Source organism: Hyalella azteca, unplaced genomic scaffold (assembly GCF_000764305.2).
Source record: "Hyalella azteca isolate HAZT.00-mixed unplaced genomic scaffold, Hazt_2.0.2 contig9828, whole genome shotgun sequence".
In the NCBI taxonomy this organism is placed as follows: domain Eukaryota; kingdom Metazoa; phylum Arthropoda; class Malacostraca; order Amphipoda; family Hyalellidae; genus Hyalella; species Hyalella azteca.
The window spans coordinates 65,321-92,830 of NW_025939888.1; the positions used below are offsets into that span (position 1 = coordinate 65,321).

Here is a 27,510-nt window from a genome sequence, read left to right on the forward strand (position 1 = left end):
GCCGCGAGTCCGAAGCGGCCGAGTACATGTTAGGAGCTCCCGTGTCGGACGCCAGGGTGACTTTATCGTGCACTTCACGAGGGGAAAATAGAGAAATTGCTTCAGAAATTGTCGAGAAGTTGTTGTAAAATATAAAATACCGAATAAAGAACGTAATTAATATAAGCAATAATCCACATTCACAATCATGTATTTGTAACAAAATGCAGCGTGTGGATCTAAATTCAAATTCAATGCAACATAGGATGATTTGTGCTTGAGTTCGAAGTGCCGGGGAATTTCGACCGTACCGTGGGGGAAGCGCCAAGTAATAGCTTACCACATTTAATTCCTTATGAGGTGAGATTTGAAAGGCTTTGTATTCTCCGATGAAAGGAATGTAAGTTTTTCGAAATAAATAGAAAGTAAAAAGTTTAAAATGCACAACACTTCCACCGACACAAATGTATATCAGAAATATAAAAAAAAATATAAATAAACTTCGTTAAAGAAAAAATTTTGAAAAATGTTTGCATTTTCTCCGAACCTATAGATAAAAATGTATCATAATAAATTCCACTCTACCTTTCTCTCTGGAGCTTTTCTTGTTGCAAAGCAGAAGTGAAGTGGCGACGACAATGATGAACAGGAGTGCACCTCCACCCCCTATGACCAGCAACAGCGGCACAACGTTCTTTTGGCAGTAAACATACGGAATGTTTCAATCCTCAGTGAGCACGTCGTCAAGTATTATTTTCTATTGGTAGTACCTAAATAGTAAGACATTCTGTTGGCAGTAAACATACGGAATGTTTTGATCCTTAGTGAGCACGTCGTCAGTTATTATTATTATTGAATATTTAGTGAGCAAGTCGCCAATTTTTTATTGTTAAGCAGTAGACCGAGCTCTGATTGCAGAGCAATGATGCATTCAAATCATTTAGAGAAATTAATAGAATTTGATCGATTTATTTTCTAGCGATTTCGTCATTGATCTACCTATGGAGGTAGAATATTTTCTTTATTGCATAGATTAATAAATTTTATAAACATATTTCTTCATCACCCCTATTTTATAAAAAGGTATGTGAATGGCATTTTTGATTGTATGAACAAATTACACAAGGCGATAGCTGACGTGTTTATTAAAAAAACAAAAATATTAAACTCATTCATCTAATGTCGTGATAACATATGAAGAAAACACATTTTCATCTTCTAAAAAAATTGATTGCAAATAATATTGTTATATGAAATCCATCGTGACAACGTTACCAAGTTGATTGAAAATTTCAACTTATGCAGAAAATTATCTTCAGAGTTGACGCTAATCATAAAAAATTATAATAAAAATCCATCAAAGGAAGCAGAAGGACGATGAATGAATATGACTCATGACTGTACCCTGATGGATTGAATCTCTACAATATTTTTATGAAAAATAGTGGACTGCGAATTTCTTGAATCCGCATAATTTCTGCGCCTCAACACTGCGCATCCAACACCCCACTCACTTCCCTCTCTTGTATCCATGCACTTAATTTCCTCATTAGACCGCTTGAATCACCCCACCTATTGCCCTCTCACGAACCCATTTAATCCCTCTGCCTCAAAAGACCGCATCCAACACCCCACTCGTTTCTCTCTCCTGAATCCACTTAATTTCTGTGCCGCAATAGACCACTTGCAACACCCCGCTCACATAACTCATTTGAACCCATTTAATCTCAATAATCCTCACATACTTTCTTCTCATAAATACACTATATTTCAGTACATCAATAAACCGCTTACAACAACCTACTCATATAACTCCTATGAACCAAATTATTCTCTCTGGCTCACCAGATAACTTGAATAAAACTTACTCTCCTCGTTGAGTCGTATGAGTTTCCTAGCGACGCCGTACTCGTTCACCACCGAGCAGTTGTAGTCGCCGAAGTCCGTCTGGTCGGCGTCGTGGATGACGAGGATCGTCTTCAGCCCACCGTCCCGCTGTTGCTCTCTCACCTCATAGCGAGGGTCTTCTGCATAGGCAAGAAATTCTACGTATTGTATTACACTTATCACGATACAATCTTCATGTTGTATTACACTTATCACAGGACATTTTTCGTATTGTATAACACTTATCAAGGGACATTCTTCGTCTTGTATTACACTTATCACAAGAAATTCCACGTATTGTATTATTGTATTACACTTATCACAGAAGATTCTTCGTATTGTGTTACATCTATCACAATACAATCTTCGTATTGTATTTCAATTATCACGGAACATTCTTCCTATATTGTATTACACTTATCACGATACAATCTTCGGGTTGTATTACACTTATCACGATACAATCTTCGGGTTGTATTACACTTATCACAATACAATCTTCGTGTTGTATTACATTTATCACAATACAATCTTCGAGTTGTGTTACACTTATCACAGGACGTCCTTCGTATTGTTTTATACTTATCACTGAAAATTCTTCTTGTTATATTATGTTTTTCAAAGTTCAACAACTCGAATTTTCCAATTGTTTTGCGTCGAATATCGAATATTAATACGTCCAATATTAAATGTTTATTAGGTGTGTCAAACCTTAATTGAGTGCTTAATGACATCAATGGCCCTACTATTCTTGCAATAAGCGAACAAACTTATTGGTGTAGTGTCGGAAGATTTTATGCTTTCTTCACAATTAATTTTAATGTATCATGTATACATTAAGTTCAATGGAGCTCATGGTTTTCGAATGCACTGTTGTCAAAAGTTTCAATACTATCCTTCAACTATACGATAGGTCCCATTTGGAGATGTTCCCATTTATAGAATTTATGGTAATCAGTTTTTAGCTTTAATCCGTTGCGGTATTTAGTCTTGCACTTGAATAGAATGGACCATATGATCTACTTATCTATACACAAATCGCAATTGTAAATCCCGAAAAAATTCCATAACTTGAACAATATCTCTTCCTTCAGTGGTCAGAATTTATATAGAATTTATTCAAATTGAAAATGCTGGTATAACTGATTACCTATATCAATGTAGGTTAGCAATTATATTTTATAGGCTAGAATTGATTTTATTCCAATAGTATATTATGATATAATTATACAATTCAGCAAAAGTTGAACCCAGAGCTGGAAAATCTCTGAGCTGGATATCGATTGTTACTCGAATCGCACATCAAGCCTGAGCTTTACTGCAGATACGTATATAATATGATTATAGAATAGGATTTCAGAATTTGGCTTTTAAACAAAATTTATTGAAGACCAGAGAAGTATTTTTATCCATTAATAGATATTGAAATTACATACTGTAATTACTGACCTATATCAATAGCTATTCCTATTTAGGTCAGAATTAATCTCATTGCAATATACGAGTATATTATTCAACTATTGTTCACCTATATCAATAGCTCTTCCTTTGTAGGTCCAGGTGACTTTGATGGGGCTGGGCACAGACACGGTGTTGCACTCGAGGGTCACCGTCCCCCCAGGGGTGCCCAGCTGCTCCCCCGCGCTGACGATGGTCGGCGGGCCCTTGACGAGGACCCGCATGCGCCCCACCAGGTCCGGGAACTGCAGGTCGCGGTCCCGCACACTCGCCACGCAGCGGTAGGACCCCGTCGTGCTTGGCCCGACCACCACGCGCAACTCGGGCCCCGTCCCGATCACCTGGGCCATAAAATTATATTCCAGGGCCCATACTTTCAAAACTGGCTAAGTGAACGTAAGTACTTACGCTCTATTTTCTTGTCTATGATTGGTGGATTTTGCTCGAAAGGCCGCCAATGATTGGCTAATGAACTTACGATCTCTTAACTTTTTTTGAAAGTATAGGCCCTGGTCTTTGTTGGGTTTAAATCCGTGCGTCTGGTCTACTCAAAGATTGTATGTTCTGTGAGGATTAACAAGTTTGGAGTACACAAAGATTGTATGCTCTGTGAAAATTAAAAAATTTGGAGTACTCATAGATTGTATGTTCTGTGAAGATTAATAAGTTTGGAGTACACAAAGATTGTATGCTCCTTGAATATTAATAAGTTGAAGTTCTCAAAGATTGTATGCTCTGTGAAAATTAAAAAATTTGGAGTACTCAGAGATTGTATGCTCTGTGAAGATTAATAAGTTTGGAGTACACAAAGATTGTATGCTCTGTGAAGATTAATAAGTTTGGAGTACACAAAGATTGTATGCTCTGTGAAGATTAATAAGTTTGGAGATACATTTTAGGATATCGTTAACTTCAGCAATATTAAAAACATCGCTCGTCTTAGGCTGCGTCTCCACCATTGTAAACATGCATATACAGTGATAGATAAAGAAATTCCTGCTATTGAACGAGGTTCTAAGCAAAATAAATGAAAGTCAACTCAATTTAANTTATTTAAAAACAGTGTCATGTCTCCAGTAATGGGAAATTCATATTAAAAAAGGGAGGTTTTTCTATCGGCCAGCCTCACCTTCTCCGACCCATCCTGCAACCATACAATCGAGGGCGGTGGGTTCGACTCAACGTCGCATTTCAGAAGAACTTCATTTTGCATTTCAGCTGCGGCGTCTTGGGGCACACTTTTAAAAACGGGACCAAACCTGACGAGCAAGCTTTGAGTCTTCTTTGATGTGCCGACTTCATTTGAGACCTTAAGATGGAAGAACGACATTTTTATTCGACGTACGGCACTCAGCGCTTCAAAACAGTAAGTTGGTCTGGGTGTTACTCAAAGCAAAATTAAAATTTCGGTGAAGTTTAATTAGGTTGCACATTATGCAGAAAAATTAGTGAAAAAATGACATTAAAGTGGATTTTATGTGAAACTTTCTTTAGCCCTTGAAATATCGGAACTACAACGCAATAAACATGTAGGTACTTATAAGTCACCCAAAATTAAATATAAAAAATATTTCACATCTATCAAAAAGAAGCTCCAAATCGTTTGAAGCTGCTTAATTATTAAAATTAATTTAAATATAAGCAAATTAGAAATATTTATCACAATGGTGTTGTGTATGCACACCTCGCAAGATATGGTATCCTGATGCATGGCTCTCGAGATCTTGTGGAGTAGGAGCGTTGGAGAGGTTTGGTTCTCCACCACCATCCTGTTGTGGTACCATCTGTTCAAACAAATTTTAACAAATTTTAAGGAAATCGGTCCACTTTGTGATGACGAAGTAATTTCATCGAGTAACATTAATTAGAAGCCCATAATTCACAGGTGATGGTTAAAAACCACATTCGACTTCGGGCTCATGCAGTAGCTTGAATACAACTTATATCTTGCAATGAGAATTTTTATAACAGAGGGCGGCTGGTAAGTTATGAGACTGGCTCGGCAATAAAATTCCCCATTAACACGGTTTTCAATCGTTGGCGCTTGGACATTAATTTTAATGTGATTGAATATCAATTATTTTGTTAATAATCTTACTGATATGACTGCACGCGTACGAATCTTTGCCGCTTGTTCCGTACACAAGTTACTTCATTATTCCTATCAGCAAAAGTCAAATTTTAAGATCACAGGAGGCCTAATACTGTGCTTGAGTTGGTACGAATTGCGTGAAGATTGTGATAAATTACAAAATTTAAGAAGCAAATGATTGATTGAATGAAATTTGTTATTTTCCACAACTATTATTACATTTGAGCGGGATTTTAATAAGTTTTATTATTTAATTCAGTATTTATTCTATTAACTCTGGGTACATGCTTATTTGAATTTACCAATCAATCTAATTTTTTGTCTAAATGTATCACCAAAACGCATCACATTGCATAGGTTGTCTTCAGTTACTGTAGATATGGGTGATGAAGGTGCCAAAGTATTGATTAGCGTGGTCATTCATGTTTGATGATTATAATTAGCCGCTGATGCACTGCTTTTTTGAGCATTTAATGTGGTATATAAACCGTTATGAACTGAATTCAAATTTCTCCAAATTATTATTGAACTTGATATTTATGGAAGGAGAAAATATTTGTTCACCTTTCTATCAATTAACATACGAAACGAATGGAAAATTATCTTAAGTTACCTATCCAAGTATTCGCGATACATACATTTTCTATTGCTTGTTTAAATACTTCTTTCATCGGCTGCCATGACCCCTTAATGTTCTATGCCCTTTCAATGGTATACATGAAATGAAATTGTTTGAATGGCCTTAAAACAGGAAACTTGCATTGCAGCATTTAATTTTATCGCAGCATATATAGGATTAAACAATTAATCATGAAAGTTATCGTAAAAATGTATTAAAGATTTTTTTATACTAATTTCAGGGAAATCATATAATATATTAAAAATTACACTTGCTTGTATATTTATAAAAATTTAACTATTGTACCGATCTGCTCATTCGATAGCTCGAAAATTGCTGTAGCTGAGAAATGAGTGGACTTTCCTATACGGCAGCTTGGTGGGTTTGTCCCTGCGGAAATATTATATAGAGCTAATATTTAATGTAGGAAATGAATGAACTCGCCTATACATCAGCTTGGTGGCTTGTTCCCTGCGGAAATATTATATAAAGCTAAAATTTAACGTAGGAAATGAATGGACTCGCCTATACGTCAGCTTGGGCGGGTTGGTCCCTGCGGAAATATAGTATAGAGCTTATATTTAATGTAGGATATGATTGAACTCGCCTGTACGTCAGCTTGGGCGGGTTGGCCACGGCGGAGCAGGAGAGGCGCGCGTCGTCAGCCTCGACCAGGCGCTCAGGCGTGACCGCGACCTGTACCTCAGGCGCGTACCTGATGCGCAGCCTTACTGAGCTGTGCGCGTCACGGGTGAGAAGAAATAGTTATAGAGTAGTAAAGTAAGTAGAGTAAAGAGTAGAGTAAATGATAGATGAATTATTTTATAATTATATTCTTATTTACATAGAGTAAATGATAGATGAATTATCGTGCATCAATTTACAGGAGTGTAATTTGCAATAATTTTCCTCGGTCAGTTCAAAATGCGACGAGAAATTTCAACCACGAACTCTGAAAATCATTACCGGCTTGTGTTTGAAAAAAAAAATCGATAAACTGAGCAGTAAAGTTGGGTATTACTTCTAAGGGAAGTTAAAACCGCGCATAACTTGCAACAAAAGTATAATTTTTACGATTAGGAATGAAACGATTACGATTACACAAACTGAAGTACGATTTAGTATGAAAAAATCCCTTAATGGGGAAATTTTGTCGAATCATTGCACTTACAAGGATCAAAGGGCAGCTGAAGAAGTAAAGTAGTTAAATATCACTTCCCGTGCATACCAACAACAATACGCTTTTATTTGACGGGTCTGAGACAAAAGTAGCCATATAAATGTTGATTTTGCATTTACTTTAACACAATAATGCCTAACATTTAGAAAAACTACGAGGATACTCGTATCTACCAACTTTTCCGCGTACTAAGATATAAACTTGCATGATAGTTGAGTAGAGATGCTTTCAAGCTGAGTTAAAGAAACTTTTGGAGCCTAATGGTGTTATAAGACTCTCCTTACTGGGTCATTTTTTACTATCCAGAAAATGTCGAAAGCCTCATCAATCATAGCCGTTGACGCGCGTACATATGAAACATCTGAGCACGGACCGTGCGGGCTACAGAGTGGACTCTTTACTTCCATAGAAAATATTTTACAACGTCCAGGTGAAGGAATGAATATTTTACTATCTAATTTTTGCAGGTTTTTGATTGCGAGGTTTTACAACCGAAAAAATATAGGGTAATACCTGAAAAATAATGGGGAGGTAACGTAAAAATTATATTATGTTATTTAAAGAATATAGCGTATCACCTAGAGAATTTAGGGTGTTACATAAAATTATCTGCACTGTTAGAAAAATGACCGTTAACGGTATTACCGGCGTTTCAGTGGCCGGTCGGCACGTGAAAAGAAACACCGTTTCACTGTTTCTATTCCAATTTAACACCAGAAATCCGTAAAACATCTGATAAAAACGGCGAAACAGTTTATTTTCACGTTGCGACCGGCCACTAGGATGCCGGTGGGACCGTTTTTTCACTGTTTTTTCTAACAGTGTGTAGGATGTTTTCTAAAAGATATAGGAAGTTACCAAAAATTTCCTGTACGGAGGTAACTAACATTTTTAGGTAAGAAATTACATAAAAGATATAGGAAGTTGTCAAAAATTTTATGTTATGAGTTACCTAAATTTTTGGATCTTATAAATGATTGCCGTACCTGGAGAGCGGTGAAGTGAGCGCCTGGTGGGTGGTGAGGCAGGAGATGGTTGCGTTGTCATGTGTCCTGCGAGGCGTAAAGGACAGCTTCGACGTGACGATGACACGCTTGTTGTCACTCATTTGTTTCATGGTCGTCTCGGCGCCGAGGCCGAGAGGTTCACGTGGGTGACGTTCGTCCACCCAAAGAATCTGCAGGAATGAGATTGATTGGAATGATCAGTAATAATTTTTGATTGAATATTTATAGCAGACATAATAATGTGTATAGTAGCAGTCATTTGATGTAGATCGTCTTATGCAATGGCCATCGAGGCGATGATTAAACTGATAAAACGGCATTATTGTGGCAATTTATTTATGTTAAAACATTGCTCAGTCTTTCTTATATTCAATTAGTCATTACATTTATTATTTTATCGAAATTATTAGTTATTATTAATACTGATGAATACAAGTATCATTTAGTATCATTTGTTAATTGTTTATAATGAAAACATAAAATTATTCATAGTTACTGAATTATTCATAAATATTGAAATTGTTTTAAATCAAAGTTCTAACATATGCACATGACGACTACAGCTGCTCCTAATTGAGCCTAGTCGCGCCTATTGACTAACTTCGGGCGGCGGCTTCCCTCCCTTGCTGGTGCACTCTATGGTCGTGAGTAGACCGGCGGTGCTGTCCAGGACCTTGGGTCTGATCACGGGCGGGTCTGGCGGCACGTAGACCTGAAGATGCACGGTCTTCGTCCTGCGTACCGGGACAGAGACACGAGCTCAAAATTATACGTTCACTTCTAGGGACTTTTTGTTAGCAATATCATGCATACAATTCGCATGCTAAATTCTTCAAGATTGCATGGTGACGGAATTTTATCGAGGTATGCAAACGCCGTAAATAGCAGAAAATAAGCTGTTTAAGGTATCCAGTTTCCGTTCTGAGGGCTGTAGAACCTATTATAGTGTCAACATTTGAATCTAAATTCATTAAGAATCACATCTGGACCGGCAATACATTCAAATATCGGGTGCCGAGTACTGTATAGGCGCTGTTTCTTCCTGTTACGTCAGGCAATATAGTTTAATACTCCTGTATGTACATAATTACGATATTTACCACCAGAGTTTTACCTTATGCCTGGAACACCGTCACTGGCCGATACTTGGCACTGGAAGAATCCATCGTCTTCCAGCAGCACGGGCTGAATGCGCAGGCTGAAGTCGCCTAAAGTTGTCAAAGAGAACGAGCTTAAAAATTAACGGACATCACCGTAGTTGTGCTCGACAAATTTCCACGTATAGATTTAATCTGCGCGGGAGGTTCAACAGGAGCAAGTGATTTTTTCGAAGTATTAGGTTAAAAATAAGTTGCAATAAGAGTACCATGAACTGTTTGATTTTTTACGAGTGAATTAAAAAGAAATAGTTCACTTTTAAATTCGATATCATATACAACATTTTCAATGTAAGCCATGATAAACAATAAAAATTAAGAAAATGAATCACTTTGATTCGTTATATTTTGTGAAAATTTGAAAACTTAAAACATGATAGGCTCTTTTCTGTGCAACTTCAATTAGTATCATGAACTTTTATTCATGGTACTAATTAATGGACAACATTATAATCGGATGCCAAAGTTAATTTTGAAGCTAAATTCTCAGTAGCATTGCACAATTCCTGTTTCAACCTCGTACAATGAGCGCACTATAGAAGTAAAGCAACAAAAATATTTTTTTTTAAGTTTGGTCGAAAAAATCGTAAAAAGAAGCTACCGAAACGCCGATTTTTTCCTTTTTTTGTAGCTTTCCTGCAATCAAGGACAGCCCCGCCAGACTGCCCTCCGCAGAGCTCTACAGCGAACATCTGGGCGTCGAATTCTGTGAACTGGCGAATATATTTTACACCAAGAACAGGAACAGTGAAAAATCTTTTAAAATACGCTCTGCTCATCGGTATTGTTTAGGGAACACCCAGTTTTATTCGTGCCAAAAAAGAATTCCGGTGTATAAATAAATAAGATCCGTGGGTGAATGATTACTATTATCTTTAAGTAAAAAAAAAATAGATGGATTAATCGAAATGCATCAATTATTGGAAAATAACTACATTAATTTCGAAAAAATTATAATACCTTTCAATGAAGCTTCGTCGTCGTTACTGAAATGTTTTGATTTCCTGCATGAATTTAATAGCTCAGTTCGTGCTTACATTACTTCTAAACAGTTTGGAAAGGCAGCGGTTCATGCAGAGTAAAAACACTCGTTTCTGCAAAGTTCCCTTATCACGCTGCGTCATTATCGATAAGATAACCATTACCTTCATCGTCGGCGCCGATCATGGAATATCTCGAGAAGCCGAAGAGACTTCGCTCTGTTCCGAGGCCGAAGCCGTCTTTGGTCCACTGAAGTTGGCCTACTTTATTGACGACCCTGCAGATAAGAAAATAACAAACTTTATTGTTTTTGAAAACATTTTGATTATCATTGAAATTTTTGGGAAATGAGCTGATAAAGCTGATTAAATAAAGCTGATAAATAAAGCTGATTAAATATATCCAAATGAAACCAGATTTCGAAATCGTTATAGGGAACATTTTTCGAAACTGAGATGATAAATTTGTAAATTAATTGAGGATTTGATACTGAATTCACTCTAAACGTATTGAATATCGTTGAAAATCTTAACCGGATAGTGCACATGCGAGAAAATTTCTCTATTGAATTCCAGTAACGGGCAAACTCACCGGCACGGAAGCACCACGATTGATCCGACCACCGCCGTTTGCGGGGCCGGCTCGGTCGCAAATTTCTGCACTCTGTTATCGGCAATTCCTTGCACGGCAGAGCCGCCCATTCCAGGACCCAGAATGTCTTTCACTGCGACGGTAGTGAGGGTATTCTCTACCCGATCGATCCCTCCGGTCGCAATATCCTTATCTTTTTCAGGCAACGCCTTGGTGCCTTTAGAAATCTGATTGACATCGCTTCCACCTGCCTTATCTTTAACTCTATTGACTTTGTCACCATTGGACGGTGACTCTTCCTCATTTCCAAAGACTTCTGGGGATGAGAGCTTGCCCAATTTGTTCCATTTCTTGGCATGACGAGTGTCTTGGAGCTCGACCACCTGAGTCCAGCCTTTGCCGGGCCACGAGTCGGAGCCCAGCTGAGTTTCCTGATCAGCAACCCAGCCGTCCCGCCCTGCAGCGCTGCTCAGACCTCCGACCAAACACAGCAAACACTGTGCCGTCAACAGCATAGCCTGCACAAACACAATAATGTGCCGTCAACAGCATAGCCTGCACAAACACAATAATGTGCCGTCAACAGCATAGCCTGCACAAACACAACACTGCGCCATTAACAGCATAGCCTGCACACAAAAAAACTCTTAACTAACTTTCTTATTTTTCGGATACATACAGGAATTCTCTCCAATAGCCTAACTTTGCAGCTTCAATAACTTATCAACATAATACTGCTCTTATACGAACGTTGTAGAACACACAAGTCTCGGTTGCAAGAGAAACTTTGTGCTCCCTTGGGTAATAGCGAAATATTATTCAATGAAACATGAATAACTCCAACAAATATTGGGCAAGAAACAGACGAGAATCATAATATGATAAATTTCTATCCTGTGATCTATATATGAGATGAATAATCAAGATAAAATTCTTTGCAAAGAAGAATTTTTTACCTCAAAAAATGAGTGTTTTACATATTTTTGCTTTCACTCACTGCCTCAACAAAAGTCTCTCAGCATTACTGTTTATTTTTAGTAAATAACGCCTCTATTTTAGAATGATGATGTGACCCAGAACGATCAAATTCATTCACCTCATAAATCAATACGAGACAAATTCCTGCAGACCACAAAATTATTTTGTAATTGGAGAAGCCGTTCATTCCTTGACGAGTCTGATAACAATAAACTATTCAATTCAGTGCGGCTTTAGCTCGTTAGAAGTCAATGTTGCAGAGGATAATAGTGTTCACAGCGACGTATAAGATGGCAGCGACGTATAAGATAGCAGCTACGTATAAGATAGCAGCTACGTATAAGATAGCAGCTACGTATAAGATAGCAGCTACGTATAAGATAGCAGCGGCTGCCAAATGATAGCGGTGCTGCTGTGCGGCTAATGTGCTCTCCGCACGCAACTTTTCAACTCTCATGAGCGCTCGTAAGCACGAGTCATTCATCGAAAATTTATTTATTCAAGAAATCTCATCCAGAGTGAAATTCATTAAAACGCGAGTGCAGATATGTCGAAATAGGGTAACAATAAATTTATTTTGCTCGGCACGGGGGCTACAACGATGAACTATAAGTTTAATTTCATCAAACTGATAATTTCTTAGGACTCATGGGATGATTTGTGAAGATATACGACCAATGAATGTTCAAATATTCAGAACAGTTTACTTTTTACGCGTAAAAATTTCTAATTACTCTCGGTTTACATTCTGCGAATAAGAAGAAACAGCACAATTCCCAGTTAAATGAATAAAAAATATAACTCGGTACTCACTGCAATGAGTGACAGAGAACGCATTTGCTCGTCGACTAAAACGTGAAGTCACGGACAGACGGACAGACAGACGGACGGACATGACAAGCACAAAAAAGACATTTTTTCCATAAATGAGAAAATGCGCTAAAATGATGAAGAAAAATGATGGCCGTGAAGCTTTGTGGAAATATTTTTATTCGCTCGTGCCCGAATATGACATATTTCGCATAGCCGATGCATAACTCAATTTTGCTTCTTGTTGAGCCTGTGCTTGTACTGAACCCTCAATTGACACCTATTGAAAAGTTCGATATTCACCTCACAAGTGGGACAATCGTGGTGTCAATTTTAGGACCACCGGTTGGAGACCTCATAACTTCCCACGCAGTTTCCTCCTAGATGTTTCCAAGGCGCCCAAAATACGCCTTGTTTTGCTTCCGCGCGAGCAAATTCGTTCTTTTCGCGCTGCTACGACCGGCGTTTGCTGTCGGCTCCTTTGTTCGACCGAGTTTTGTCGATCCGGCGAGACCGTTGCTCGAGTTTTGAGTTTATCATGAGCGCAGTTTTCCTTCCTTTCCGGACCAGGTTACTTGTCGGACCAATTTTTAGATAAAAGTTTCGTTACTTAGGCTTACATTACCTAGAATTTCCAAAATATTTATCAACGCTTGTGCTGAATCTTGTGTCTGAGGATGTAGACACATGCAACTAAACTCGTCTGATCGAATAAAAAGTTCCTGTCAAAGCCGGTAGGATATTTAATACTAAATTCGAAAAACTAAACTAAGTGACTAAATTCAAGAAACTAAAATATACTTTCGATAATAGTGGATTTGTAATACGTGCGTAAATGGCATAAACATTTTGGTTGGAAACGTAATTTATCGGATGATATTCGATTAGAGAGAAGACATCATCCTTAATCTCATTTTCTTCAGAACGCTTGCATCCTCCACTCATTAATTAGATCGAAAAATAAATACCCGCATGGAGACGGCGATCTCTTAAAATATCTTCTCATGAAATGAAACTTCAAAAAATTATGAATAAATGAAATTTTCTAAATTCAGATTTCCCTCATGTTTACCACACATACCACTAATGTTTCAATTTAATGGCCACCCCCGAGGTCACCACATCAATCTAACGTCTCCTTCACATCACACGAACGTTTCCCTCACATAAAACAAGCGCTTCCCTCACATGAAACAAGCGCTTCCCTCACATGAAACAAGCGCTTCCCTCACATGAAACAAGCGCTTTCCTCACATCAAACCAACGTTTCCCTCACATCAAACCAACGTTTCCCTCACCTCAAACTGACGTTTCTCTTACTTCACACTAAGCATTTTCCTTACATCTCACTAACGTTTCCCTCAAATCACACTGTTTCCCTCACATCACAATAACGTTTCCCTCACATCACATTATGGTTTTCACCATTTCTCGCCAACGTTCACCTCGCATTAAACTAACTTTTTCGGGTGGCCCCATGCATTTAAAATATCCAAACAAATTAATGTCCCAAACTCCAAACTTATGTTTCCCCCAAAGCAGCGACTCACTCGAGTTCGGAACTTAAGAGAAGCTATAAAGTTCTAATCTGTTTACACGCTCGCTAAGTTCCTAACTTTGTCATCACACAGCGAAGAAAAGCTTGCGATTCAATTATAGAAATAAGGCTGGCAGGTGGTGCAAAATCTATTTTTGCCTTAACATTCAGAAGTAAATAATGTGCAACTGTAAATTTTTAGTATTTAGAAGTCTTGATCACTTTTTTAATTAATTAGAACAGGATATAAATTTTTTAATTATTTCTTCAGTAACGCATTTGAGATCAACGACCACAAACTCTTTGGAACGGTTGTTGTTGTTTTTTTTCGAGAAAATAGTGGCGAGAAATTTTTTATAAGAAGATAGCGCAAATAATCTCAGATAAAACATTCAAATCTATTATTATTATTAATATCGCTCCGTTACAAAATTTACTCAAAAATACACCATCTACTCGAATATTCAATAATTTAATTGATAATTGGAAGTCGAATGACAGTAATGAATTGAAGTAAACGAAGTCAAAATAATCCTTAATAAACGATTACTCAAATCATTTAAAAACTCAATGTCCTTTGTGGTTGAATTTCATGCTATATTCTTGAACTCAAATTACTACAGGAACATAGTATGTTCGATCGAAGAATAAACTTAATATATGTAGCGAATAACGATATAGATAATGTTATCTTTTATAAATTACCAATAGAGGCCTCGATGGCAAAACTTGATCATAAGCTTTCCAAGACACATATAGTACCTATATACTTTCCATCCAGGTTTCCGCTTCAAACTTAGACTATATGAATATGATATGAAACTAGCTCATTCAGATACAATATATAACAATTCTACTGTGCGAATTATTTCAATAGCAACGACGCAATCTCGCACGGTATCCCAGATGACATGATATTTCTTTCATGTGTTCTATTACTTCACTCAAGTCAGGCAATCAGTCACGTAACTCAAAGCGGAATATTGCAATCCCCGCAATGATTTTCAATTATTCTGAGATTGATGGCAATCTCTTCCTGGCAATCAGAACACCCCTGAATCTGGCCAAGGCAATCGAAGTATAACCAGTGCCTCATCCCGCGCTCGAGTCCATGCATAACTTCGAATATAAATTCAAACTCTTTGTAAAACAGCGAATTAGGATCACAGCAAACATACGGAGATAATATGTTGTTTAAATATCTTTATATTTTAACAGTGTGTATTTGGCGATGTATAAGTCCCATCAAATCCTAAAATATATCGAGGACTCGAGATCTGCTGTCTCGTATATTTTTATATTGAATGATATTAGTTGCTTTCACATGAAGAAAATTAAAAACTGCGACGAATATGAAAATTGTTGCTAGCCTAAACGCAAGCAGAAGTTCGTGTATTAATGTTATGCCGACGTTGTCTTAATGTAACGTAAATATTTATACTTAAAAGATCTACCGATTTTCATGCCGAGTTGCCATCATTTAATAACACAATATATGCATTCCCCGATTATTTCAGTTTTAGCCATTGTGTTGGATACAATGGAAAATTCTCCTTCTGGAAGCGAGTTGTTGTCCTGTGATTAGAATTGAATCAGAATCCCAAAAAATGGCTGCCATCGGCATATTAGTTTACTGGGTTGATTATGGAGCAGCAACTCTGCCATGGAATGACATGCTGTCTGTCTACCAAGTATATATGCAGCCTTTCATATGCGCAGTACTGTTACCAATGGATTTGAATTGTTTAAATTGATGAAATGGCTTCCATTACTATTTTTGTTCTATTTGTTATCCATTATTAGACTGAATAAATGCGTTACTGGAAAAAGCAATGAATCTCCTATTGCAATGGAAGCAATATTGTTTGACTTGGATTATTTCCACTAGGTTCAGCAAACATTTATTCGAAAGATCCATTTAAATTTTATTAAATTTAAAGATCCATTTAAATTTTATTTTTAATTATCACTAAAGCCAATTTCATAAATTGCGTAAAAATGTTTTCTCCATTGAAAAAATCCAACTTATTTTGGAACAAGCAATGACACGCTCCGTTTTACCATCCATGTCTGCCTCTAAAATAGCTTCATTATTGCGGAAAGCTTCCTAAAGCCCGGAAAATGATTATCGACGCAAGCCCACCTGTGTGCAGCTCACAAATTATTATGGTCGAGTTATAATGCCGACTGCTTATTCAATATACACGCGACACGCCTCGCTGAGCGATGGCGCTAAAGCCTACATTCACAGCCCCCGCACCACTCGCTTCCTCGCATTGTTTGTAGACGATTAAATGAAAACAGGGACCTGTGCTGACATCCAATAACGCTGGCGGCAAAACTTTAACACTCATTGTAAGGGTTTCAGAGCCTGTTAAACTACTGAGCGTTTGCAGCAAACGGCGCTGGCCACGACGCGATCAGTTAATACTGGGCTCTTGTTGAACGTCAATTGCTTACGCTACATGAAACGCGTCAGTAAAGCCACTGCGCTGTCGCTCACAAAATTAGGTGAACATTTTCTTGTTTCACATGTTATTTTGTGCTGAATTTTTCCGGAATAACATTGTTCTGCGTGTTGACATTAAAGTAGAATATCGTCTATAAAAACTATTTAACATTCGGAAAATACAAGCCTTCGTATATATCAATGTTTTTAAGTTTTGAATAACTGGAAAAATTTCAAACTCTTAAATTTTTTGCTAAGGCTTATGATGCAACAGATCTGTGCGGCGTGGAAACGATTTCTGTCTTATCGTATGGTCAAATTCCAGTGGACGGTTTTTGGAGTGCTTCTGATAAAAAGTTGTCTATTCCAGCAGCGCCAAAAAGTTCCGTAGTCATTCAGAATTCACGAAAAGGTTTCTGCATCTCTAAAGAAGTGTACTCGTACAAGGCTGGCACCCAATCTAATATTCTGATGCATTCTCGCGGCATAAAGGCGCGCGTGTGAAAGATCTTCCGAGGCTGTCGCTCGCTGCACATGTTTCTGTCCAGTGCCTATATTGCTCGCATGCGGTGCGTCGGCGTGCTGGGGTCCAGGACTTATTGCCCACATGTGGTACGTTTATGTGCTGTGGTCCAGTGCTATTTCCAGCATGCGGTGCGTTTATGTGCTGTGGTCCAGTGCTATTTCCAGCATGTGGTGCGTCGGCGTGCTGTGGTCCAGTGCTATTTCCAGCATGCGGTGCGTCTATTTTCTGTGGTCCAGGACTCTTTGCCCGCATGTGTTACGTCAGCGTGCTGTGGTCCAGTGCTCATTGCCAGCATGCGGTGCGTTTATGTGCTGTGGTCCAGTGCTGTTTCCAGCATGCGGTGCGTTTATGTGCTGTGGTCCAGTACTCATTGCCTGGATGTGATACGTCGGCTTGCTGTGGTCCAGTGCTATTGCCAGCATGCGGTGCGTCTGCATAATGCACGTGCTATGGTCTAATATATGTTCCATGCATTTCAGTATACGTCAGTGTGGTCCGCGCGTTGTGGTCCCTTATTTGTACCCTACATGTCAGTGCGTCAGTGTGGTCCGCGCGTTGTGGTCCCTTATTTGTTCCTTACATATCAGTACGTCAGCGTGGTCTGCACGTTGTGGTCCCTTATTTGTACCCTACATGTCAGTGCGTCAGTGTGCTTTGCGCGTTGTGGTCCATTATTTGTTCCCTACATGTCAGTGCGTCATTGTGGTCCGTGCGCTGTGGTCCAGTTCTTCATGCCATTTGAGATCAGCCCAAAAATCAGGGCTCGTCACGTGTCTATGCGGCCGCGGCTGGTGAGGTTGCATGGAATGATTGCTCCAATTTTACCGATTACGGGTGCAATTTTGCACCCTAGTGATGAATGAAGACGTGCAACGATTAGCTTAATTGACCGAAGCATTGCCAACAAATACCTGCGTTCTTCTCAATACCCAGAGGGTTTCCTTGCGATAAACGCAAATAACGGTTTCATCTTTGAATTTTTGTTCAGGGCTTGTTCCTCATCGCATTATTGTAATTAGGAAATCCCGCCCGAATGTTATAACAATGAATCGTTTTGGAAGAAAATATACTGATTATTATTTTTATAATAACAAGACGCGAGAAATGAATGTTTAGAAATTCAATGATATGGGAGAAAATGTAATATATGTTTTTATTATTTATAGCCCCTAAAAAACTTGCAGCTTTCATCTATCTAGTTGAAAATTCCTGTACACCCGATCCAGATGAACATAATGAGAGGTGTTGAACAATATCAGCTTCTATTTTCGCAACATTTTTCGTTTTTTTTTGAAAATTATCACCAAAAAAACCTTCATCGTGAAAAATATCCCGCATTACACTTGGTGCCTATAGTATGTACTCAACAAGAAATTATCAACAACTTGTCAAAATAATTCTGTGTGAAAGTTCTGTGAAGTAAATCGTATTGAACTTTAATTTTCAAAATTATTTCTTTGACGTTTCTTATTATACCTTATTGCTTACCTCAAGAATGCCAAACAATCTACCTAAAGAATCATTAACCAAGTGTAGGGAGCGCACGATGCTAACAAATTGCACCACACGCCATTTGTGAGCATCAATGCTATTAATAACAAGTCTGCAGAATTATGCTTCAAAAATATTTCGACCACAGCAATGTAGGATCACCGGAATGTAACGACACAAATTTCTGATGCACCGCCATGGCAGGCATGCCTCGTAATTTGTGACTCTATCGCATTCCCGGCCGCTGTAGAGTCAACCTTAACAAATGACCCTCACAATAGCTCTAAAATTCCAGTACTGGCTAGCATTCTGGAAAATCTGCTGGATTTGTCTTTGGATTTGTAATGGTTTTATATCATCATGAGTTTTGGTTTAGCGTTGAAGAACAATAGCTGAGCGCGAGCTTTAAAAATTGTTATTTGGATGGCCTAATTTTTTATTCTGGTGAGAATTGCGAATATTTTCCTGGCCTGTCGTTTTAGCTGCTTCATATGGGCCGATGTAGCGTGAACGTATTATTTTCACATTTTTCAGATGTTCTTTCGTAGAACTTTAATACAAACACAAAGCTCAATTTCAAAATAATCTGCCCATAATTCTAGACAATAATCTAAATAAGTTAAAACTGGCATATAATATATCCACGCTAAGCAATCGCTTCACCACTAAACGAAGTCGTGCCAAAGACCAGGAAACTTCTTGCAGCAAAACTTACCTGCACGGACAATCGCTGAGCTCAGCACGTAATTCCCAAATGTGTGGGCGCCAACACTCATTGCCCATACCATTACAAAATCGATGCAAGTTCCAACAGGGTCCAGGTCTCGTAAATAACTTCAGGGCGTGATGACCGAAATATTGAGGATGAAATGTGTGTAGAAGGCTTATGCTGACGTCACGCAGGATCGATGCTTGGTTGTCCATACCGAGGACGCAGTGGCAGGATAATGAAATGTTAGTTGCGCTCTAACATCGTCGGAAGCATTGAAATACTTTATAAAATGTACAATAAATGCATGGGTTGTAATAAAAAAAAATCGATTAGTTGCCACAGAGCCTGGGCTAGCATCAACAACCCGCTGTAACGGCTACTTCATTTTTCCGTGCAATGAAATCAGAAATCAGTTTGCTACGCGTTACTGAACGTCACAACTTTATGGAAATTCGGAAATTTTTTTTTTCTATAACGACATAATAGATACTTACTAGCTATAGGTTATGTAATGCCGGAGAATTTCGGTTATTGTAATTAAATCAATGCTAACTTTAGAGGGAGGAGATTATCCATAGTGAAAACTGACGAGGTTCGTGCTTACAGAATTAACTTTTGGGTGCATTTTAGATGCATTCCTTGAAACGAAGAAAGCATTCATGTGATGAAATAATAAAGAGAATACTTCAACTGTCGCAGTTTCCTCTCGACCGGTACAGAAAATCTTACCTTTTCAGGAGACCAAGTAACGACGTCGTAAAAATATGGAAGAATTCTGTCTGTGCATGCAAACTCCATGTCGTAAAGCTCGCCAAAACCAACGAAATAACCGAGGCAAGTGAGCTGGGGTGGAGCTAAAAATCAACATGCTCTACACATAGGGTTTTTAGCTTGTCTTGTATGATATATGAAACTAAATAGCAAAAACAAATATACACAGTCGCGTTTAAATAATGAAGCAAGAATCTGCGTTTAGTTATATAGTAAACTGTTTTGTACATATGAAGTGAAGTAAAAAAAGCAAATATGCTATGCTCTACACATAGGGTTTTTAGTTTGTCTTATATGATATACGAAACTAAATAGCTAAAACAAATATACACATTCACGTTTAAATAATGAAGCAAGAATCTGCGTTTAGTTATTTAGTAAACAGTATGTACATATGAAGTGAAGTAAAAAAAGCAAATATGCTATGCGCTACACTAGGAGGACGATTCGTGATTTGCTCACGATATTTAAGAAACAAAACAACAAAGGCAGGTCCGATAGCTTGTAGATGGATAATCATGTATAAATAAACGCATGACAGTTGCTCTCAGGCAAGCCCGCAGCCCCGGACTGTAGAGAACTCAGTTTATTCAATTTGAATGAGAATTGCAAGGGTCGCGTCTTTTAAATTAATTGAACCGAATATTTTCGCTGACTTTATTGCGCGCTTACGAGAGCCAAGCCGAGAGGTGCCTGGTGCTGCTGCTCTAACATAGGATGCGTCAAGATAGCGCAGCTTGAACGGGACACTCCTACTAACAAAAGATTTAAGTCAATAAACTTGATTGAAACAATAGCTAGTGTTCATGCTATAATTGGAATTAAGCTGAATTCCGGGAGAAAATTCATAACTGCGGCACACTTAGGAAGCATGAATCGAAAAGAAATTGCAAGCACTTCGTGAAGTTTTACATAAAACCTCCAATTGAAGAAAAAACTTTCATTGTTCGTAATGTTGTTCTTGATTTTATTATAGAAAACTCATTAGAAGCAATATGCATTTTCTGGTAATATTTCGAGAGTTTTTTATGTAACAGAAAATCTAACGAGAAGCCAGCTGATATCTTTTCATGAGAATCAATGCGGAGGCGGACAATAACACAAAACAATGTTTCTTTTTTACCGAATCGCTCCATTTTGTTTACGATAAAACGGATAAAGCGAGCAACACATCAATTTAACGAGGTTTTAGTGGAACTGAAATTCAGGAAGGAGGAAATACCTTCATTTGAGTCTCGCTTTTAGTTGGCTTCCTAGGAAACATATCAGTGAGCGGTGCGGACGCTCTAATGGAGAAGCCATAGAAAAGCGTGTGGGTGGAAAGCTTTTGGAATTGCGAAGCGTCGACCGAAGTATTCAAGAGCGGCGCGCTTTCTCTGCCGCTCCTGAGGACTCTTGGACAGATACTCCTCAAGTTTGGGCGTCTTTTACATCCTGGCGATGGGCGCCATTCCTGAGTTCTTATCGATTTCCTTAAGAGAACATCGACAAAGTGGTGAGATGATTGCGAAATAGGCCTTTTGCTAAGCATTTATGCCAATTTTACATTGCATATCGTCAGCTAACATGATGAGAAGACGTTTGATGGCGCAAAAAATGAATAAATAATTTAATAATAGTATTTTAATATTATTATCAAATATTTTAATAAGAATTTCTTAAGCATTTCCAGAAATGCTTTATTTGATGGTTAAAATAAGGCAAGCAATGAGACTAAAAAAATACGTTTTGCTATGGCTTAAAAAGATTCAAAGCTGAAAATAGTGGGAATTAAATTTTTTATTGCATTTTCGTTCATCCAGCACATTGGAGGGCGTATTTGAAACGCAGCTTCAGACGAGCACACCAGAGTGCGCGTGTCACTGAAGTGAGGCTGCATGCATCAACCTTTGCGTTTCTGAATCATAATATATCAGCTGACTTCTGCTCTCGGCTGCCTGGCGCTGTCCTGCGCACGGGAAAAAATGAATGGATTGCATTGTTCAAATCGTGATTCATTCTCTGCACGGAGCGTTTAACGCCTGTTGGTTAGGCCAAAATTGGTCAGAGTGACCCAGACAAAGACAAAAAATTTGCATCGTCATTTGGACCCTACACGCAGGATGAGACGAGACGTACACGCGCATGTTGAGAGTAAGTGCAATTTATGTGCTGCAAGTCTCAGTTCCTTGTGGATGTGCCACCGTTAATCCTCGAGATGGATTACTAATCGCTGGAACTAATCCCAAAACTTGAGGAGCAGCGAGACTCCATCTTGGAAGTGCAGCGAACTTCGAGGCTTTAATGATAAGCGCTGGCCAGATACATGATGTGGCACGCGAGTAATTTTGATTATTTATCTGTAAAATCTAATCTGATTACTACTGAAAAAATTGATCTGTATTTACCAATTACAATAAAATAATTGCATCCGAAATGTTAGAAAAAATTATATTTTTAATGGCTTTTATACACGTTGGTATTGAATAAAAACCCTGCAGAAGTGATTAAATTTAAATTTATTACGAAACTTTGTAAAGCATCAAATGCATCAATCGCAGGAAGTAAATTGATTTAACTGCTCAATTTTTATAATCAAAATACAAATTATATTTCTCACACTTTCAGTTCACATAAAATTGAGCAACGTGATCTAAAGAATGCATTGAAAATTTGTAAATCCGCCCCCTAGGGCGGCTTTTCTAGCACCCGTGACCGATAAAGGGTTAAGCTCACTCGGCTGCAGCTGTAGCGTTGAGCCGCGCCGTATTTTTGGAGGCTGAGGAGACATATAGTGCGGTAGGCCTGGCAAGCGCCGTGCTTGATAAGCAAGATAAGAAGCTGCTCAAGCAGCCTGACTGGAGCCGCCTGGCTAACGTTACCGACGAGCTCTGTCTCGCTAGTGGTATTTGTCAGGGATTTAGTTTGGAAAAGAATGAGCTGCTTGGGACGGAGGTACATGAGGCGAATAATGTAGAGCTACCGAAACTAAGAGATGTTAGTGCTTGGGGATGTTGTATTCCGATAGTGATAAAATGCAGTGGAATTTGAAAACTAATTCAAGAGTTACCGTCAATGCTCATAAACAAATTTTTTAGAGATGTTTGAATTTTGACATGAACGTTGCATCCTAATATTAACCATTAAAAATTATTATCTTACAACATGATAAAGATTTGTGATATGCTTCGACATTGTGGCCTACCAATTTACCTCCCAAGACGTGGCGAGGTTTGAAATTATGGAAAATGCTGAAATAAACTTGCGGTGGAAATTAGCAAATTAAAACTGATGCGATACTAGCTAAGAATTACTCCAAGACATGGAGCTGTTGAGAGGGACTTGTTTAAACGAAAAGATAATTACGTAGTTATGTTGAAGTTCATTTCCTTCTATATGATATATCATGTCAAATTTTATTCTTACATATAAGAACAGGAATTTGACTGTTTGTAACCTAAAAATATGTCCTGTTTTCTAAAGCTTAAACCGAACCACGAAAAGAAAGAATTTGTGTCTTCAACAAATATTCTGAGTTCCTTGCTTGCACGTGCATTTTTCACATGCATATTTTCATTTTTTTGTGGTGACTGATGACAGTGAAAAAATTTTTCCTACCACACTTTTGAACTAAAAATGAATAAAAATGTTCTTTCAGCACTTATATTTTTTATAAATTTGTTTTGTATTTATTAACTTCAAACCGCAACATGATCAGGGGAACGACGCCGCTGATGCGCTCCCCCCAGGCACCACTTAATATAAATTGTTTGTTGGCAACCTCACCGCACGGCGGCTGAAAATTTTATCAGGAGCGAGGCACTGAAAGCTCATTTGAATCATGGTAATGAAAAAAAATACCTTCCCGGATATCAATATTGCTTTGAAAACTATCCGGAATACTATAATATTTCGTTGAAACCTAAGCGGTTTGACCTGACAGAAAAATTTGTTGATTCATTTCGAAGATTAATAAATGATTGGTGTAATGGTTTTCAAAGCCGCCTGGTCTGGACGTTTATTCAAAAGTGAAATGATTGGTTCTTGATTGATGATTGTGTATACAGTGTACATGGTAGGCCTGTACGAATGAAACAAAATGAAATGTACGAATCAAAAAATGTACAATATAGGAATGTAAAATGCGCAATGTACGAATGAAATAAAATTAAATTTTCACGAACCATGTTCACAATATTGTGAACACGGCTTGATGTGAGCACCACACAATATTGTGAACATGACTTGATGTGAGCAACACACAATATATTGTGACCTGTTGACATTTTCGCGACAACGTACTGATCTGTTACATAGGAACTGCATAGTGCTGCAATGTAAGCAATGTCACTGCACCGTACTGCAATGTAGACATAGTCACTGCACCGTGCTGCAATGTAAGCAATGTCACTGCACCGTACTGCAATGTAGACATAGTCACTGCACCGTGCTGCAATGTAAGCAATGTCACTGCACCGTGCTGCAATGTAAACAATGTCACTGCATCATGCTGCAATGTAAACAATGTCACTGCACCGTGCCGCAATGTAGACATAGTCACTGCACCGTGCTGAAATGTAAACAATGTCACTGCACCGTGCTGTAATGTAAAATGTAAACATAGTCACTGTCAAGTCTTGTTTGTTTGTTCAAGGGCTGCGGTACGCAGGTTGTATGTAGAGCCACGATCGATTACCACGCGGCTAATCAGTATTGGGTCATCACACGTCCCGGGGCCTATGCCGGATTGTGGCCAGGGTGCGTGACACCATGTTTACTTGATGGCAAACTGCGGTGAAGTACCAAAAGCTTTTCGTGATGTACGTAACGTGTTATGACCGTGCAGAGACGTAGCGGTATCGAGCCATGTACATTTCATGGAGGCAGGGTTGTCACGACATGCTTAAAATTTTTTTTTGGTGGAGTGTGGCTCCCTAATCCTTGCATCGAGGAACAAGAAGTGATTAATAACGAATACAAAAATTGAAACTGATAAACAATGAAATTCATGATGAATTTAGTAATTTCAACTTCCAACCTTCACTCACACACTTGAAAAACTCTACGGTAAGTACAGGTGAGATTTAATTTACTTTCAACATGAAACAAATCAAATTCAGATTTACGCTAAGATATGATTTTTAAAGCGTTTTTTAGAAATAATTTATTTATTACAATGAAAAATTCATTTCGATTGATATCCAAATAAAAGTTTTTATATTTTGCTATAATAACAAAATCAATGAAAATACATACTCGTACTACATTACATACTTTTTCGATTATACCAGCATGTGCTTCTAAGCAGGAAATATTTTATTTCTAAATATTCTAGAAAAATTTGTTCAAGGCCGTACTTTCAATCGGGCGGCCAAAAAGTGTCGATATCAGACAAGGTTTCAATATCCCGCCTCGCGGAGCCAACATTCTGAACTAATATTGGCTCAGCTCATCGAAAAGTTACAGATTACGCACATGGGAAATCAGGGAGCATGAGAGAACTCACTCCTAGGGACTGCCCTGCAAACTACTTTTGACAACTATTCTTAAAAGCTACGTAGATGAAGCTGTTTTATTGATCATGATTAATCATATACTGTATGACGACTCATTCAGACATCACAACGATGACAGGTCGCGTCGTGTTGATTTTTCAGAACAATACAAATTATGGAGTAGGAATGCATTCACTGAAAAGCAACTAAATAAAAAACCCATCATGATTATTTACTCGAGCCTCATTCCTACAGCTACACGTAAATTGAGAAGCTTAAGCATGTTGGCCATTCAGAGACGTCGTTACCTTCGAGCCACAGCAAAAAGTTTCATGTTTGTCCTACCGTCCGATAATAATGCATTAGCTCTGCTGTGCAGATCAATGTTCTGCTACAAAAGGACTTCAATATTTATATTTTTTAATATAAATTTCTATTCTTTATTTTCATTGCCTATAATACGAGACTATAATAATATTTTGTTATTATGGTAATCGCATAGTAATATTTATTAATATGGTAATATAAGACGAGTACTATAACAAATTGCATTATCACAGTACTTGTATTATACTGGCTACGTAGTTCAGTAAAAATAAGTAAAATAAGAGTCGGACTCTGGTAGGTTTCAACAGTCATATTAAGGAAATTATAGCAAAATGTGCATGCAAAATATTCAAGTGCTTCTCAAGCTCGCATTGGACCGTTTAAAAATAGAGAGAAAAAACAAACGAAAATTGCGAGACAAAAGAATTCCCGCGGGAAATTAGAATTTTTTATTGGTCGGATACTGAAGCATTAAGCTACTAATGCTTCTGGAGATACAAGCTTGTAACTCGTCTATAGAATGAGTCTTAAGGTCACAGGCAAAATAACATTTCAGTCTTGTCATTTCAGAGATACAGATGTAAGAAATGAAATACAACCTAAGCGTGTTACTCATTTGAATATTTTCAGAAATAGGGTTAATGTGCAGCAGGATGATATAGTCCCACGTGTTGGGGAGAATATTTCCCGAGTTAAGTCACATTCCAAAGACCGTTGACAGATCGGCATGCCGGTAAAACCGGAACTCGAGTTGCTTTGGTACCCGATGTTAGAAGTCAAACGGGTGAATATATAAAAATTATTAATTACCATTAATTATGACTTATTCTTAATCGGATAAGAATACTTAACTAAGCTGTCTAAATCTATTGAGGTTTCGTATGGATATTTTTTCAGACAAAAAAGTTAAATATCAAACATGAAATAATATCATGATAACCCAGGCAATTTCAATCAATGGCAAGCTTCTATTTGCTACGAGACCTAAATTCTCCGTTCGGTATTTAAAGCGACACTGTAACAAATTTGTCAAATTAATAAATAAGAGCTTCACTGAAATTTTTAGGAACATCTTTGGAGCAGAACAGTTTCTGGAATAACTGTATTTGCAAATCATCAATAAATTTTAAAAAAAGGCTCAACAAATACACATAAATTCCGCGAGCAAAAGTGTATCGACAGAATAATTAAAATGAATTAGGTCGATCTGTAACGAATGAAAATGTTATGCCAGCTAATTATATTATAGCACACGCACGCAGAAAGCCGAACATACCTTTAGCAGATGAGGCAGTAGTTTTTTAGAAAACTTCAACGGAGAATTTCTCAAAATTAACGCACTCGAGTGCTTTACAATGCATTGCACCAACACATAAGTTTATTTAGTCCTTTTGTTTATTGTGCTTCCCAAATAAGTTCTAAGGTCTGGAGGTATGACAAGAGGGAAACAGGTGAGCTAGGGATGACAGCGGCACACGACCATC

The 27,510-nt window shown here is 38.0% G+C and overlaps 1 protein-coding gene across 1 annotated transcript; it reads right to left on the reverse strand.

Moving 5' to 3' along the window:
• Nucleotides 1-8: 8 nt before the first annotated feature.
• Nucleotides 9-27,510, reverse strand: LOC108672859 (irregular chiasm C-roughest protein). Its single transcript, XM_047882173.1, has 13 exons — nt 27,303-27,510; nt 10,952-11,469; nt 10,525-10,637; nt 9,337-9,430; nt 8,824-8,956; nt 8,202-8,392; nt 6,643-6,771; nt 5,009-5,108; nt 4,454-4,633; nt 3,395-3,665; nt 1,848-2,006; nt 565-673; nt 9-72 (listed from the first exon to the last, which is right to left on the reverse strand). Exons 2-13 carry the CDS (start codon nt 11,464-11,466, stop codon nt 63-65), a joined length of 2,004 nt encoding a protein of 667 aa, XP_047738129.1. The 5' UTR covers nt 11,467-11,469; nt 27,303-27,510; the 3' UTR covers nt 9-62.